Raw genomic sequence first — 16126 nt, forward strand, 5'->3', positions numbered from 1 at the left:
ATCCATCAATTTTTTATTTCATGTTTTGCAAATTGCTACAGCTCGAGCCTCTCGCCAAACGCCGTGTATCATACCAGCCTCCTCCCACCCCGCCAAAAATAATTCTCCTATAATTCTCCTCTGGATCCTTTTTCCTTGTTCACGCCAATTCTCGGCTCCTTCCACTCTGTAACGGTGTCCCAGGCGCTGTCGCACTGTGTGCCTGCGGTCCAGCCCGAACGCTTTTTTTATTTTTCTTTTTTTTTTTTTTTGCACCCATTCTTGGGGCTTTTTTGCACCCGTCCCTCGCACATACAATGGACTGGAGCCGAGCCCCTGCCGCCATTCTCCGTTGTATCTCTCTCGCCTACCACCGGCAATAATGGTCCTTTTGCCCATCTGGTCGGGATCCACCGTCTACGAAATCTGAAACCACCCGCGCGGCTTTTCCTCGTCTCACATCGTCCATTGCCAGCCCAAATTAGCTCTCACATGAAATCGATATATTTAGACGAAACGCTTCTCACAGAAAATATCCGCCTTTGTGGCTCCCGTGTTTCGCTTAGCTCCCTCACCTTTGTCCTCAATGCAAGGCTTCCCATTCTGGCCTAGATTACTCGCTCTTGTTCCTGGCTCATGCGCCTGGAAAAACCGTGTTCTCCTGCGGACTACACGTCCTGGCGTTTTTTTCACTTTGGAAACATAATAACAGCGATGCGTACCCGACGCCTACCATATGCTCAAAGGAGTAAATGGCGTCGCGACTTCTTCTTTTGACAGCATCATTTACCGCTTTCGTGGTTCGCCGGGGCTGTTTACTTTTGCAGGTGGGCTAATTACTCGCGTCCGCGTTCACCGTGTACGCTTCTAATTATCTTAATCCGGGCAGCCAGCACGTAAGATGCCGTTGGATTGCAATGGTGGTTTTGACGCGGTCCTATCGATACAACCTTCTCTGGCATTTTGCAACCTTTGTGATTGAGTCTGGAAGCCTGTGTCGTCAGTTGGCTCCACGCTATGCTCAGAGTAATCCTCCAGGGGAATTTTTGCCCTGTTGAACAATGTAATTAAGACCTAGAATGTATAGCCATGGCTTAGATGGTGAGATCTAATCCAGCTAATGGCCCCGTGCCTTAGAGGTACATTAATGGGTTTGGTCTAGAGGGGTGAAATCGAGAATGCTTTACAGATGGGCTGCAGAGGAATGAGAATTCAAGGATCACAAGATCTGAGGATCCTTTTAAGCGATGAGGGTGGACCCTGTGAAATGAAGGGATATCATTCCAAGTCCACGCTGAATGTCACCCTGACTACAAGAGAACTTCGGAGTGTCACAATGGGTGAATTACCACCCCACACCATCAAGTTCGGATTGAGCGTACTGAAGTACCGGCATCTTGTATGTTAGTGAAAAGTTTTCAAGAATGGAGAATTTATCAGAAATTTGGGTATACTGGGTCGATCATGATTTGAGTACTCTGACTGGTGCACAGCGTTTTGTCTTCATATAAATTCTCTGTGATATATGTCACATACGTTTAGTAGTTTGTAGTTTTAATTATGGAATTAGAATTTTTTTTCAGCGCTCTTAAATGCTACATCCAGTGAACCGGGTAAGTCTTACTATGTGCAGGTCGGTAGGGCTCCCAGACGGCTCGAGTCCACCATAAGGTGCCACTAAGGCTGTGGTTTCGAAAACATGTCTAGATAGGCGTCGACTTCTCCACTGTTGTCCATAAATGGTGTCAATGAAGCTCCGTAGTTTGGTGAGGGCATGCCCCATTGATTATCAGGAATGTTCATCTGGTCAAACGCAGTCGCTTCATTGGCCTGGATATCGTACTTCATGGACCCAATCTGGCGCCATAAGTTGTCAATATCCACATTTTGGTCTGGACGGAGGTCATCAATGTCAATTGCATCATCCGTTGAGAAGGCTTCCAAAGGTTCTTGTGGTGCCTCTGGTTTATTTTGAGTAACTGTAGGATTGAGTGTCAAGGGGTCAATATCGGGCACATTGAATGCATCTTCATCCTCGTGTTTACGCTCTGTATCCTCTTTGATGACATCCTTGAGTTTCCAAAGAGTGGAGTCTGCAATTTTCAATAATTCATCGAGTCTCTGGGCTGTAAAGTCGGTCATAAGCCTATCTGAATTGCAGTTGTTGAGAATATATTCACCCACCGCTTCGGATTGGAAAACATCAATGATGAATGTATGTGCCTTGCAAACTCTCCATGCATAGTAATATCTATGACTGAGTTTGGAGAGACAAGCTGTACCAAACTTGATAAACTTCTCGAGAATCTTGAGAAGCTTGCAGAGTTTGGCAAATCTCATTTTATACTCGAAGGAGTTCATGATATTTCTGTTGTGAAGAACTGGGTCCGACTTCAAGTAGGCGACAGCGCTGCTCATTCTCAAGAAAATGGAGATATTGAGCTGATTTGTCTTGTGAAGGAACAATTCAATCGAAGGTGTCAAGAATAGATCAGGTAATGTGCTATTCGGATCGAACGTCTTCGATTTATCTTTAATAAGATCAAGAATCTCAGGAAGAATCTCACCACAAGCGATTGCAAGGTATTTCTTCATGTAGAAGAATGCTAAGTTGTGGTTTCCATTCCGTTCGTAGTTGAGGAAAAAGTGGAAGTATAATGATAGTAAAAGGTTTTTGAGGTTCAAATAGGTCTTGCACTTCATACTCTTAGCAAATGTAAATTCGTTCTTTGCAAGTGGTGTCTTCGAGTAATCAGTCAATGACCCTAGGGCTTGCAGGATACTATGCTCAAAGTCGGATATTAGAGCAGTAGCATCGCTCATCTTCATACAGTTTCTAATTGAGCATATCCTAGACAAAAATGTTTTAAGTTTGTCAAGGAAAGGCCCCATTCCAGCAAGGGTGTCACACAAGTCTCTCTCAAGGTTTGCATCTAGGACATTAGAGTTGCCGGGCCTGTAATATGGAAGACGTACATCGTTGAAATTATTGTCGATAAGCATGGGGAAGCCGAATTGATATGCTTGTGTCAAATCTGCAAGTTTTATGAAAAACCAAAGCTTTCTGGTGATGTTGTTCATCTTGGCGTCGTTACAGACGTCATCAAAGTTACCAGGTTCTCTGTTCAATCCCATACAATAGGCAATCAGTACGCACATCGATGGCAAGACATGAGAAACTCCTCCGTCGTATCCATCACCATGCTCGGGAGCAAATTGATAGTATACTCTCAAAAGAGCCATGTACTGCAAAACGGTCATATTCGTTCTCTTGAAATGATCAAATTGATCAATGCAAACTTGGGAAAGATTAATGACGTCTAATGCAATAGGATTATGAAGGATGTATTTCATTTCAGCCAATGGGGAGTCATCTGTGGCAGTTAAAACTTTCTCATTTTCTGCTTTGATGTTGGAAAATGCTGACAAGTAAGCAAAACGGATGACAATCAACAAGATTGCAATTGTAGCGAGATCGATTTGCTTCTCGAGAGCAATGTGTTCAATGCGTTCGTCATCGTAGACCTCAGGACCAAGCATTCTCTTAATTTCACTTCTGAACCAGGTTTCATCAATGATAGGTATAAAGGGGTAGACGGAGGAAAAGAATCGGTTGATCAAGATCCAAAGAGCCTTCCGCGTCGGGAGAAGCATCTTGATTTTCTCAACAAGATGGACCTTTTGGTCCCATTCTCCCTCAAACATGGTGAGTCCGAGAGAGATTGCATGTTTGTTCATTTGCATCTTTAAGTCACTAGCGGTGGTATTGCTATTGTTCTCCCTGAAATGAGCCACATCGCTATCTCCCTCTCTATCTAGTGCCTTCTTGCGGAAATCTGCATCCATGTCATTCAGTTTCGTGTATAATTTCGACCGCAGGTAAGATTCTGGAGTCTTGTCTGAAGTCCTGGTAGTTTTCATATAATCAAACAAAAGATTGAGCACCTTGTCTTTCTTCATGAATGCGAGCCATGCAAAGGGACCGAAATTCTGGCGACGAAATGCATCCTTGACATGCATAGGGCTGTAGTTATCGTACAAATCAATGAGCTCACCTGGCTCGTTGTTGTTGTAGGGATTTACTCCAATGAATAGAGGGTTGGAGGAATTGGACTCTGGGGGTGGACCGCGAGCAAGATTGTTTCTGAATGCCTGGAAGTCCACTGAATTCTCGTGAGAATTCGGGTATAATGTAGGAGAGTCCAGACTCAGGCTCAGATCTAGCTTATTCTCGAGCTGTCGTATCTTCAGTTTAAGCCGCTCCACATCGCTCATCAAGGCAAGGTTCTCAGATCCCAGCGACTTATCACTCAGCTGCCTATCACTTACTGGATCGTGAGCCAGACCAGTTTGATAAATCATCGGCAGGCTCAGATCGAAACCGACCGACATGGTGTGCATTCCGGAGCGAGCCTGTTGGGGTATTTGGGACCCTGATTGGGAAGCCTGGCCAGAGCGCATGAGGACAGGGTCTGAAGCTCTGGAAGAGTCAGAGCTTCCTTCGAGGGATGCATTAGCACTTAAACTGTCACTTCCTCCAGACAACTCCAGTCTCGAGAATGTCAATTCAGACCTTGACGTCTCCTTCAGTCTTGGACTAGATGATGAGGGACCATTTGCAAAGAACGTTCTGAAAACTCCAACAGAACCGTCTTTAAAGTTTGGTGGACCTGCTGTGGAGACAGATTCTCCATATGAACAATCCTTGGACCTGTTGTGCTGAACACATGTGGAACATGGGAACTTCCTGTCACACTTGACCTTTCTCTTACGACACTGATCGCACGAGAGGGTGATTCTCATGCGTTTTTTTGAAACACCACTATTGTGTGGTTGATACGCTGCCTGGACCATCACTAGCTAAAAAAACAGTCTCTTGGAAATCTGCGCAGCAGCGTATCTATATGTCCCTGGGATGGATGCTGTATTATACTGTATAGTGAATGTCATTACTTACTTGTGTGGGGCTTTGAACGCTGTGCGTCGCTGCATCTGGCCTACATAGGAAACCTTAACTTTCACAATTGGACAATCAAACAATGCGGTAGCGCCGAGGTCAATCTTTTGCCTCTTCCATTCACACCCCCATGACTGCATCGAGATCGCCGTAGAGCTCAAAGAGCTTAAGGAGTTCCTCGTTGCCAATCATTGACTGCTCATCAAACGCCTGTTTTTCAAAATCCCGATACATATGCTTCTCTTGTAACACTCCATAGGTATTGACCGTGTTACGGTTCGCATACATCGTCCTGTTTGCTAACAAGGCGTCGAAAGGTTCTTCGTCATTGTCCACTTTGCCTCCTTCCACGTCGGCTGCGCCGGATTTGGGCCGGGTCGTTTGTCTTCGAATCAGCTCCACTTTTGCGAGGCGAAATTCTTCACATAATTTGCACAAGCTCTGGAGTTCAACTATGGAAAGAAATTGAAGCAAGTTCGTACCATCGTGGAAATACTTTTTGTGATTGACCATCCCTTCGAACAATTTGTCGGGATTTTCCATGCATTGTTTGAGCACAAAGTATGCCATGACATAAATCTTGTAAGAATTGATGTATGTCTTGCTAAGGGTCCAGAAGTTGCCCACAAAAAGCTCCGCCTCTATCATTGCAATTGTGAACAACGAATCGGTAACCTCGCTTCGAGCAACTAATTCCGAGTCATCGTCCTCAGAGGAATTCGATAAAGGATTCGCCATTTTGCTAAATTGCTGAACCACCAACGCCCTCTTATAGTTGATAAGACGAATGAAGAAAGATGTCACAAAGTTGTGGGTCTTTATCAATGACCGTTCGATCCCCGAAGTCAAGATAAAGTCATAATGTCTGCCAAAAAGCTCTTGAGAATTATCAAGTGCATACGACATTATATAAACAAGCTGCACGACACTTCTAATGAAGATTTTGAAGAGCTCAATGCCTGCAGTGATCTCAGCACTTGCATCTTTATCAAGCTTCTCCTCATAATGAATGACCACCAAGTAGTATAGACACGAAAGGCTGGCTCTCAAGTGCAAGAAGGTCAAAAAGCGGGACACTTTGAGTAAGCATTCCTCCCGCTTCTTTTTCTCACTAGCGTCCAGGCCGTCTCCATGTTGAGGCGCCGGGCTGCAGATATAATCTCGGAAAAAAACCTGCCCAAAAAGAGAAAGGAACATTCCCTCCAAGTAGCTCGTCTCTCGTAACACTTCAATGACCTTAGGTTTGTCGTGAAGATTGGTGAGCTTATTTATGACACGACGGTATGAGTTGCATATGTCTTGTGTTCTGTAGAACAATTCCTCTCTCTCACTTGAATTCTTGTCAAACTTTGGTGTCTCAACATCACTTATCTCGATAGTCGGAATCTTAAGGGGTGAGCCGCATAACATGGCACCCATGGCATCGGCGTTGATTATAAAGTGCCATAACGACCTCCAAGTATTAACGAAGTCTGCTTTCTTAGAGATGCTGTGTATGCTATCGTAGTTTGCAGGATCACGATTCAAACCAATCGATAAAGCATGATTGACAATGGAGCCAAATAATAATTGCGAATCTGCACCACTGATACCAAGACAGTCGTTTGGAGCCACTGAACGGTAGAAGTACAAAAGAGTTAAACTCTGGACGATCTTGAAGGTGGATTTCGACTGAACCTTCTCTTCCGATATGCAAAGGTTGATGATGCTCAAGTAGTGGTCCGACTTAAATCTCGTGATATCCTTGATTAGATGCTTCTCTTCCTTGGTGAAGACAATATCGGTTTCACCTGTGGGTATGAGAGACATGTAGCCAAGTCGAAGGATAAGTAGCAATTGGGCAGTCAAATTGAGGTCCTGCTCATCCCTTATGAAAAACAGCTTATAGAAGCCATCGCCAAAGTCAGGGAACCCACCACCAAATAAGGAACGCACTTCTGACATAAATGTCTGCTCATGAAGTATGGGGACAAATGAAGCCACGAACTTAAAGTATCGACTCACTGCATGATATAGAGACCTCTTGTTCGGAAGAATGCTGATCACTTGAGCTTGAACAAATTCGTAATAGTTCAGCTTCGACCCAGATAAGCTTTGAATTGAAATCCCTCCAGGCATTTCGGCGTATGGGCTTGGGAATGGTAATGAGTTATTTGGCTCATCAGCTTTGATCTTGGTTGTAAGAAGAGCCCCGCCACTAAGAAGATCAGTCTCGTCTTCCGAGTTCCTGTCCTCGAGAGCAAAGGTCTTATCGAAGGGTTGATCAGATTGTTCAGATCTCGAAGTATCATCAAGACTGGTGCCGGCACTCATGGCAGAAGCGGGAGAGCTCTTATCACCCGGTAGTGGCTTCTTGCGTCTAATGAACTGCGCAAACTCGTCGCTTTTAAAGATCTCTATACTGAAGCTTCGAATGAGCTTGATGAAAGGGTCGCTCTTCGTGAGACCAACATAGGAGAGAGGGCCTTGTTGCAGCCAGAACTCACCCTCGACCAAAAGAGAATTGGTGGCAGCAGAAAACGAGTCCATCGTGTCTTCCAATTCAATTTGAAGAATGTTAGAGCCAATAGAAATAGAAACGTATTCGGAAGATGGACTCTCTTCTGTGAAAAGTTCTTTCTTCGGTGACTTTATGTCCTGTTGAGAATTGGCCGATGGAACCGACGTCTTCTCTTTATTAGGAGAATTCGAGGACCGCTCAGTCATTGAAGTATTGGACCTGGATCCCATGGAAATCGACATGGCTTGTGGAGGTTCAGCAGGTTTGCCTGACGAACCGGTAGGGAGCATGGCAGGTGCCAACGGAGGAGTGGTTGGAATCTTGCGTTTCTTCAGTGTCACCAGAGGGGGACCTGATATGCCAGAGATGGATGGAGCCGAGCTTCCCATAGAATTTGTCCTAGAAAGCATATGGTTCTTCGGGCTTCCGATAGGGGCATTTCCAGAGAATGACTGCGGAAGGGGAAGAGATCCTTTGGAACCAAGTGAGCCATGAGAGCTGTGGGATCCGTGAGAGCGAGATGTTGTTGGAGCTCTTGGCGCATCTACTGGGTAGCTGGACGGTGTTATTTGTTGTGGTTGCAGCGGCATCGAGTGCTCCTGCGGTATTGGTGGCTGATATGGTGGCTGATGCTGATACTCTTGATGGAGACTAGGGTGCATTTCAGGACCCTGAGACTCATTTGGGGTGATGGGTTGAGCAAAACGGTGCTCGGGTGGGGGGTTGATAATACCTTGGCTCAGTGATGGATCGCTGCCCATGTAGTGTGGCTGGTGATGAGGAGGCCAAAGTGGAGATTGGGGGTGGGGGTGAGGAGGAGGGAGCTGAGGCAGCAGGTAAGATACCATTGGACTCTTTGTATGGGGGTTTTGGTGTAGGCGGTGGTTGTTTTGGATGACGTTAGGATCATGGTTTGGCTGGGGTGGGTACTGGGCTGTTTGGGTTGTCAAGACAGGCCCCACGGGTAAGAAAGTCGTGGTATTTTGCTGGGCAGTCGGTGGATCGTCTTCGTAAGTACACAAGTGAGCTATCGACTTTTTCTTGCAAGTGCCACAGACTGGCTTCACTCTGTCACAACGGGACTTTCTCTTACGGCAGACCGAACACGACACCGGCACTCTAAAGCGCTTTGAGTAGCGAGAATCGCTCATGGTTAGGAATAAATGGAGGGTCGAAGTTGCAAGAAAAGAAACGACTATAATATCATACAGATATCTGGCACTTGCCGGTAGTGATGGAAAATCTGGGGTGGGGAGGGGTCCGTTGGGATGCTGGCTGCAGTCCGTCGCTTCTCGAAGCCTTACTACACATAGAATGAAAAAGGGGCCCTTCAAATTTGCAAATTTTATAAGAAGGCTCGAGCCGCTTTTTCTGAGCCTGGCTCCGGTGCCTCTGTCCAATTTTCGTGGTTTCCCAGCCTCAGCGTGGAATGGAGGCTCGGGTCATGGTGGTTTCGGAGTCTGCCCCCCACAAATGCACAGAGCACAATCTCGCGGTGCGGGACAATGTAATGGGGAAACTGCTTGACCCGAATGACTAAGCGACCAAGCGTTCCTATAGGCTGCCAGGCGGATAAGCGGCTTTGAGCTTGGTCTCTTTGTCGCTTAAGTTTTCTCCCCACCTTACCCTATCATGTCATGCCATGGCGCCTTCCTATTTAGCGCAATTTGTAGACAGTGCTGCACCTTAGATAATCCCAGCAGTCCCCCCATCAATTCCGTAGCAGAAACGGCCCCATGCCCATCTCCCTCCAGGCTTTCGTCGACATTGACCATTTAAGCAAATTTTTCAAAAAAAAAAATTGCCTGGCGCAGACTTCGAACAATAGGCACAATGTAACGCCGGGAAGTGATTGGCAAGTTTCAACGTAGTGGGACTAGGATCAGGCGATATTGGCGATTGTTAACGAATAATGGGGGACAGTGTGGACTCGAGAGAGGCGTCCATTGTAGTCCAACATTTTCTGATGCGACAGCGATTAGGAGGGGGATCTGATGGTGATTCGTCATTGTGCTCGTAATCCTCCTCGAGGTGGTATTTTGCCTGTATCGTCTAATTTATTGGATTTAAGGCTAGAAGCCTTTTCATAAATTACGGTGTTTCTGAAGTTGGTAGTAGCGAATCCTCCTTTTGACTCCGTCTTCATAATGAGTCTCAAACTTTTTCATATAGCCTTCCTTTTTTCAAGTGCATATTCCCTCAATGTGGTTTATTTCTACGTTGGCCTGCTTTTCAGTTTCTTTCTTTTTTTTAATCTATCGACAAATTTGCCCTAGAGATTGTCATGACGTCTGTGGGCGCTTGTAAGGCAGCGCGATATTGTTCCATGTAAATAACGCGCACGCGTAACTAGCTTCCTACAACCATGGACGACTACAGAGAAGATGAGGAGCTAAACGATTTCATCGTTTCAGAGGATGAAAATAAGCCTGACGAAACTCAAAAGGAGAATGAGGAGCCCGAGTCCCCAAAGGTTGATAGAATTGCTGATTTGACCTCAAGCTTGAAAGTTCATGAATCATATACCTCCAAAGTCCTTCGGGCTCACATCTCTGTCTTGACGTCAGCCCTAGGCGGACCAGATCATTCCACTGAAGAGGGCCTCTACAAACTAGGTCATGACGCGTTGGCATGCTTGAAAGATATAAAACGTTGGCTCAGAAGTGTGGATGAGAAGAATAACTCCTTCGATGTCGCTCTAGCATGCGCTGATAGTGGCCTTGTCACCAATGACTTGACAGTCATTCTTTGCCAGTGGTTCAAACCTACCTCAGATAAGATTCGGAAAACGAAAGCAGTCGAAAAAATCATGCTATCCTCATTAGAGCTATTGGTTTTGCTCACTTGGCCCATCGACATTAATCGCCAGACTCTCAAGAAAGACTATACTGCCAGAACTAATGCTAGAAGGGCTCAGCTAGCTTACAAGTATCATATCCTTAATTACAAGCTGGGTCTCACCCTCAAAGCTGTCATAAGTCTTGGGTTGAACGCACTTAAGACCCCAAAGGAGGATAGGGAACCTCGAGATGTGAACATTCTTCGTCTCATTCTTTTCTTCATCAGGAATGTTCTATTTATAGAGCCTTTGCCTCCATCAAAAGCACCTAAAGGATTCACCAATTCTGCTGACCTACCCAATGGAATGAGTGCAGAGGACATAAACACTGGATCTGTGCTAGCCGCATTTGAGAAGCATAAAGTTCTTCTCTTCCTTACTTCAATTGCCCATTCTGTGGGTTCGAATTTGTCTGATGAATCATTTGGCCAAGCAGTAATGGAATGTTTGTCACTCATAATAAAAGGGATTAACGTGGATGCCTTATTTTCAGTATCCCAGCATCATGTGGCACCGCATTCTACTGGGCAGTCGACCACTGAAGCGGCCCCAGCTTCAAGCGCCGCGGGTCTTCAACTCCAAGATCTCTTGAAGGAAGAGGATAAACGCAAAAAGATTCAAAAGAATTCCATCTCAACTAGGCATGGCAGGTTTGGTACGCTCCTCTCCATAAGAGCCCCAGACGACTCTGGTTATTACACCGTTTCAGGCCAAGAGGCATTGAATAGCACACATACCACTTTGGATAAGCTTGATAGAACCAAGAAATGGCATAAAATGTCCACTTTCAAGTATGATTCCAATGCCTATCTTCTGAAGAGCCAAGTTCACCTCAACCTTTCTAGTCAACTAATATTGACTCGCTTCGTCAACGAATTGATGGTAAGTGGATGCTTCAATAATCTTCTTCGATTTGTTGGACAAATTTTGACGAGTGCTTCCAACGAGAGCACTCTAGGAAGAGCAGGAATTCTTGATGCTGTTGATGGACATGAACTCGCTTCATATTTTATTACGGTTGCATGGTTTCTCAGGTACAAGAGACTGCGTCACTCGCATTACTTGAAGAATAACAAAACACCAACGGAGGACGAAGACAGGCTTGATTATGGCTCAGTTGGAGAGGCATTGAGTGAGATCAATTTCATTTTGCTCATCTCGTACTTCAGATCTGCCTTTGATAGCAAGGACCATGACTCGCTCCATATTGCCATGATATGTTTCCGAGAAATGTTGCTCATATCCCACACAATTTTCACCAAAGCAAGAAGTCAGAGGGAGATTGAACTTGCGTCAGAAGAGGATGTTGACGAAGATCGAGAGTTGGCTGAGGGAATTATCAGGAAGCTTTTCTCTCAGAAACAATTTTTAGACGTGATTGTGAACATTCCAAAGAAAGCGTCGAAGCATTCGCCTGAATATCTTAGTGTGGTTGTGTCCGTGGTTCACATCCTTCTCAAAAGTTTTGAAAGTTTAGCTAACGAAGACGTGAAGTTATTTATAAAAACACGTCGGAAAATGAGCAAGTTGGGCAGAAAAGGAGGCCTCAACCAAGACATGGATAAGCAGCACTGGCATTTGATAGACAAAGATTCAGAAGATGAAGATGACGATGCTGAGATAAGATACATCACACAAGAAAGAAAATTGGACTTCAAAAATACCGAAGTTAGGTTCTTCCACAGCGATACAGTGGATACTCATATTCAGTATCTTTCAAAATTTGAGGATCTTACGCGAGAGGAAATTAAACGAGGTCTCTCGTTCTTTCATCGATTGTTCGTCGTTAGAAAAGATTTTTCGGCGTTGTATCGACTTGATTTTATGAATACAATCTTCCGTTTGAGGGCATTTTTACCAAGACAATCCAGTATAAGACATCATGTGGAAGACTTTATTGTTTACTTTATGAAGAAGTTCAAAACCTCGATTGACAGGTTCCCAGGTGCTTTAGAGCTCCTCTTTCCTCGTTTCGAGAATTCAGAGCTCAAATGCTACCTCAGTACCGGAGACTTGGACACATCATCTATCAAAACCCTGGACTCTGTGGCAGTTGGTCGCTCGAGCTATTTTGCGGATGATGTTCGTCAACCTAAAGAGGCCCCCCTTCTTGAATTCATTGATAAGACCAAGCTGCTCGACGAGAAGATTTCGATTATTGTTTATCAAATGCTCAAGAGAAACAATGCTGCAAAGATTCTCAAGTTTGTTACCGGTGAGTTGGACCGAATCGCAGCTCTTAAAAATCAGGGTGTATCCCTAGTTGCCTTGCGGCTAACTCTTGCAAATCGTCGGTTAGTGATAACTGACTCTCTTTTAAGGTTGCTTCTTGAAAGTATCGGATTTGAATGTGCATTTGTACTAAATGATGAAACAATTCTCAAGCCAGAAGTTACTGCAAACGAGCTTGGGGATGTGAAAGAATTAATCAACAAGTGGATAAGTTTCCACGAGGGATATTCGGGCGATTTGGAGCCTTTCCTTGATCAAATTCGTGAGATTGTGTTCAGCACTGAGCAATTAAACTTCGGAGCTCAGGCTTACTCAAATTTGAGAATTGGAGCACCGTTCGATGAGCTGCTTGCAACCAGTCTAGAATTGGATGACGATCAGATCAAAAAAGTCATTGGTTTGGCAAAAAGAAAGGAATTTGATGAAGCTTATCAGTTGAATCGATATGCTGAAGATAAGGACTTTGATCCAGAGAATGACAATAACGAGGTCGAATTGAATCTCGATGATATCTCCGATGAGGATGCACAACCCCAAAAGTCTAGGAAACGTCGCAATAAAAAGTTTGTCAGTTTGGATGATCTGGATGATGAGGCAACGGTGACTCAAAAATCTTCACGCCGTCGTCGGAGAGCTGTCCCTAACCTCGACGTCGATTCTGACTCGGAGTTGGGTATCAGTAAATCGGCTGAACTTGTTCATGATTCAGATGACGACTCCGACGATGAAAAAGTGCAAACATTTTTCGAACGTGAGGAGAAGCTTAGGCAGCTCATTCAAGAAACTGGCGGAGTGCTTCAAAAGGAACAATTAGAGTTGTTCAAAGAGTCCTGGCAAAAAATAATTTCATCGGACTCGTCTTCCCAGATCAAAGAGGCAATTCAATCCGCTAGTAAGTTGTTTGTGGATGAGAACGAGGACGAGGAAGAAACCGGTGTTGGTTTGCAAATTGACACTCCATTGACTTCAACCGGTGGTGAATCAGTCGAAAGCGACGAAGAACTTGCGCCTTCTCGCAAACGCCGTGTACTCGATGATGAAGACCTCAGTGAGGGGCAATTACAATCTAGCAAAAGGAGAGCAATGATCTCCGATGAAGAAGAAATCGAGTAATTAACTTTTAAAGACCTATTTATGCAACGTCACAATGAGAGCCACCGTCCTCATTGCTCAAGCCGGTACGGATAGTCATGATGGAGCTTATGATCATCACAGCAAAACCGAATATAGTACACGCAATGCTAGGGGAACACTTCTTAAGGTAGAACTTTATTCTTTCCTTCTTGTCAGCGTTTTTAAAATCGAGTCTGTCGTAAGATAATTTCAAGTAGCACAACGGTGGAATAATATAAGCCATAAGAGAAGCTGAAGTGGCTCCGATGAGTTCTAAAATCATGCCCAAATTGCAAGTCAATAGAGCAACCCCCATGGATGAAAAACAAAGAACCGTTGTGATGATAAAATGCTGCTTCTTGGAAAGCTCTAGATGAGCAGTGCTTCCGTCTGAGTCGGGGTCCACTTTGCTTGCCAATACGATGTCTTTGAGAACATCTCGAACAACGAAAAGTTCTAATGGAAAAGTGGTCAACATGTTCAACCCAAAACAAAAGCGAGCCAAATTGATCCAAGTGTCATCGCTCTTGAAGTTATTGAGGATATTGCCCTTCGTCTTGTCTCCGAAATTCAATAAGCCAGATAATCCCATAAGAAGGCAGAAGCACATCGAAATTCCGCATGCCCAATGAGTTAACTTTGCAAATTTAGAGACCGTGGCATTTTTCAATGAGTTGTAAATGAAAATTGTGTTGTGGTGACAGACAAGTGCAAACGAAATGACTGAGATACCTTGGAAAATGTTAAAGCTGATAAACCACTGTCCCTTCGATAATGACGATTTAAGGGAATCATCGACCAATGGTCCACGAGCGACTGTAACGATGACAATGATAATCATACCTAAAAGGGCGAATCCGGATGCCTTGGCGAGTTTGGATATGTCTCTGTTGAGTGACAATGGGTAGGATATGCAAGCGGTAAATATCGTGATGATAACGTTTCTTCCGAACATCCAACCCACAATCGATGTCAGTGGATCGGTCCATGAATCTGGAAGTGCAGACTTAAGAACGTGAGGGATGGTGTCACCGATAATCACACAAAATGCCATACAGCCACCGTAAGCAAATGAGCTAATGGAAAATAGGAGGAGGATTTTGCCCCATTTGCCGTAGCAGTAGAACACGGTGTCTTGATAAGACCTGGTTTGAGATAGCTGGGCATTGACCACAATCAACCGTAACGTCCAGTCAATAAGACCGGTAAGGAAAAACATGACAAGCGTTCCTCCTAAAACTCCACTATTTTTGAATGCAAAGGGCTGACCTATGATACCAGCGCCGAGGATAGAGTTCGCCATGTTCATGAAAGCCATCTTCATGTTGGAAGTCCCGCTTCCTTCCTGGTTTTCTGGCAACGACTCGAGGTCGGGCTCCTGCTGTAACCCACTTTCGAAATCAAGATTATCTATTTCCGCAAGATCTTGTAGTGGGATATCATCTTCTATGACATCATCTGCATTCGGTCTTTCCTGGGATTTGTGGGCTTCCTGGGGCAACAGCACATACTTGTTCGGCTGTGACATGATTTAGCATATGCTCTGGTGTAAATTTGGCAGAGTTTTCGAGCGTTTAAGGGCGCCTGGTATTATGCCTTTTTATGCAATTACGTAGCCTTGTTGTAATTTTCTCGACAAAACTGTATCTAACTGATTTGGAAATTGAGGTGATTGTTACATGGTTGCAAATTCTACGCGCATTGTACGAATTGGTGTGATATGAACAGATTCTTCCAATCGAAGAGAAAAAATTGGAAAATCGAAATCAGCCTACAAAACTTTCAAAGTACGTTTTTCTATTTCGGAACAAGTGCTCACAATCCTACTTTTTTTAAAAAAGTGCCCATGTAAACAGAAAAGTATTGCAACTTTTCAGACCCCAGAATATAAGCCATCGGGAGTGCACAAATTTTTGTAGCTCTTCACAAGGAACTACTCCACATTTCTCCAAGATGGCTGGCTCACAAGATAGAAGGAAACCTTTCCAGGGTAAAAAGTTTCATAAAGATCTCAGGGAATACAAAAATCAAGAGATCAAACGGTCGCTTGTCCACAGAGCTCGATTGAGAAAGCAGTACTTCAAGCTCCTCGAAGAGGAGGGTGAAGTGCCTTCTCATGAAAAGGGAGATAACAAAGACCAAAAGGACGATGTATCCGACCAGTCTAAATCTGATGAATCCGACAATGATGCTCAACATTCAAAAGTTAAACAGAAAGCATCTTTACCACCTCAACAGGCACCTCCAAAGGTTACCACGCAAAGGAAACCACTCAACTTCCAGGAGAGAGCTAAGCTTGCTAAGGAGAGGAAGGAACAACAAAGAGAGGATAAGCTTCAGAGAGTCAAGGACAGGAGGCGAGCCATCGAACAGAAGCAGATGGAGAGAGAGAAGAAGAAGGAGAGTCTTTCAAGAAGAACCAAATCAGGTCAACCAGTCATGGGTCCTAAGATCAACGATCTTTTGGACAAAATCAGAAACAATCAATAGATCATAATTCAGGGCA

General features: G+C 44.5%; 4 protein-coding genes across 4 annotated transcripts; 2 read left to right on the plus strand and 2 right to left on the minus strand.

The window, feature by feature from the left end:
- Nucleotides 1-1656: 1656 nt before the first annotated feature.
- Nucleotides 1657-8587, minus strand: C7M61_000622 (uncharacterized protein; the record flags this gene model as incomplete). The annotated part of the gene is made up of 3 exons (XM_024856055.1): nucleotides 1657-4755; nucleotides 5072-7991; nucleotides 8367-8587. 3 exons carry the CDS (start codon nucleotides 8585-8587, stop codon nucleotides 1657-1659), a joined length of 6240 nt encoding a protein of 2079 aa, XP_024715654.1.
- A 1214-nt stretch (nucleotides 8588-9801) lies between these two features.
- Nucleotides 9802-13594, plus strand: YBL053 (Ybl053p; the record flags this gene model as incomplete). The annotated part of the gene is made up of 2 exons (XM_024856056.1): nucleotides 9802-13555; nucleotides 13584-13594. The coding sequence occupies 2 exons, from the start codon at nucleotides 9802-9804 to the stop codon at nucleotides 13592-13594; spliced, it is 3765 nt and encodes a 1254-aa protein (XP_024715655.1).
- Nucleotides 13595-13639: 45 nt separating this feature from the next.
- On the minus strand, nucleotides 13640-15148 carry C7M61_000624 (uncharacterized protein; the record flags this gene model as incomplete). Its single annotated transcript, XM_024856057.1, has 1 exon — nucleotides 13640-15148. The coding sequence occupies one exon, from the start codon at nucleotides 15146-15148 to the stop codon at nucleotides 13640-13642; it is 1509 nt and encodes a 502-aa protein (XP_024715656.1).
- A 425-nt stretch (nucleotides 15149-15573) lies between these two features.
- FYV5 (Fyv5p) lies at nucleotides 15574-16110 on the plus strand (the record flags this gene model as incomplete). The annotated part of the gene is made up of 1 exon (XM_024856058.1): nucleotides 15574-16110. One exon carries the CDS (start codon nucleotides 15574-15576, stop codon nucleotides 16108-16110), a length of 537 nt encoding a protein of 178 aa, XP_024715657.1.
- Nucleotides 16111-16126: the final 16 nt, after the last annotated feature.

The sequence above is a fragment of the Candidozyma pseudohaemuli genome (assembly GCF_003013735.1).
Source record: "Candidozyma pseudohaemuli strain B12108 chromosome Unknown scaffold00001, whole genome shotgun sequence".
NCBI lineage: Eukaryota > Fungi > Ascomycota > Pichiomycetes > Serinales > Metschnikowiaceae > Candidozyma > Candidozyma pseudohaemuli.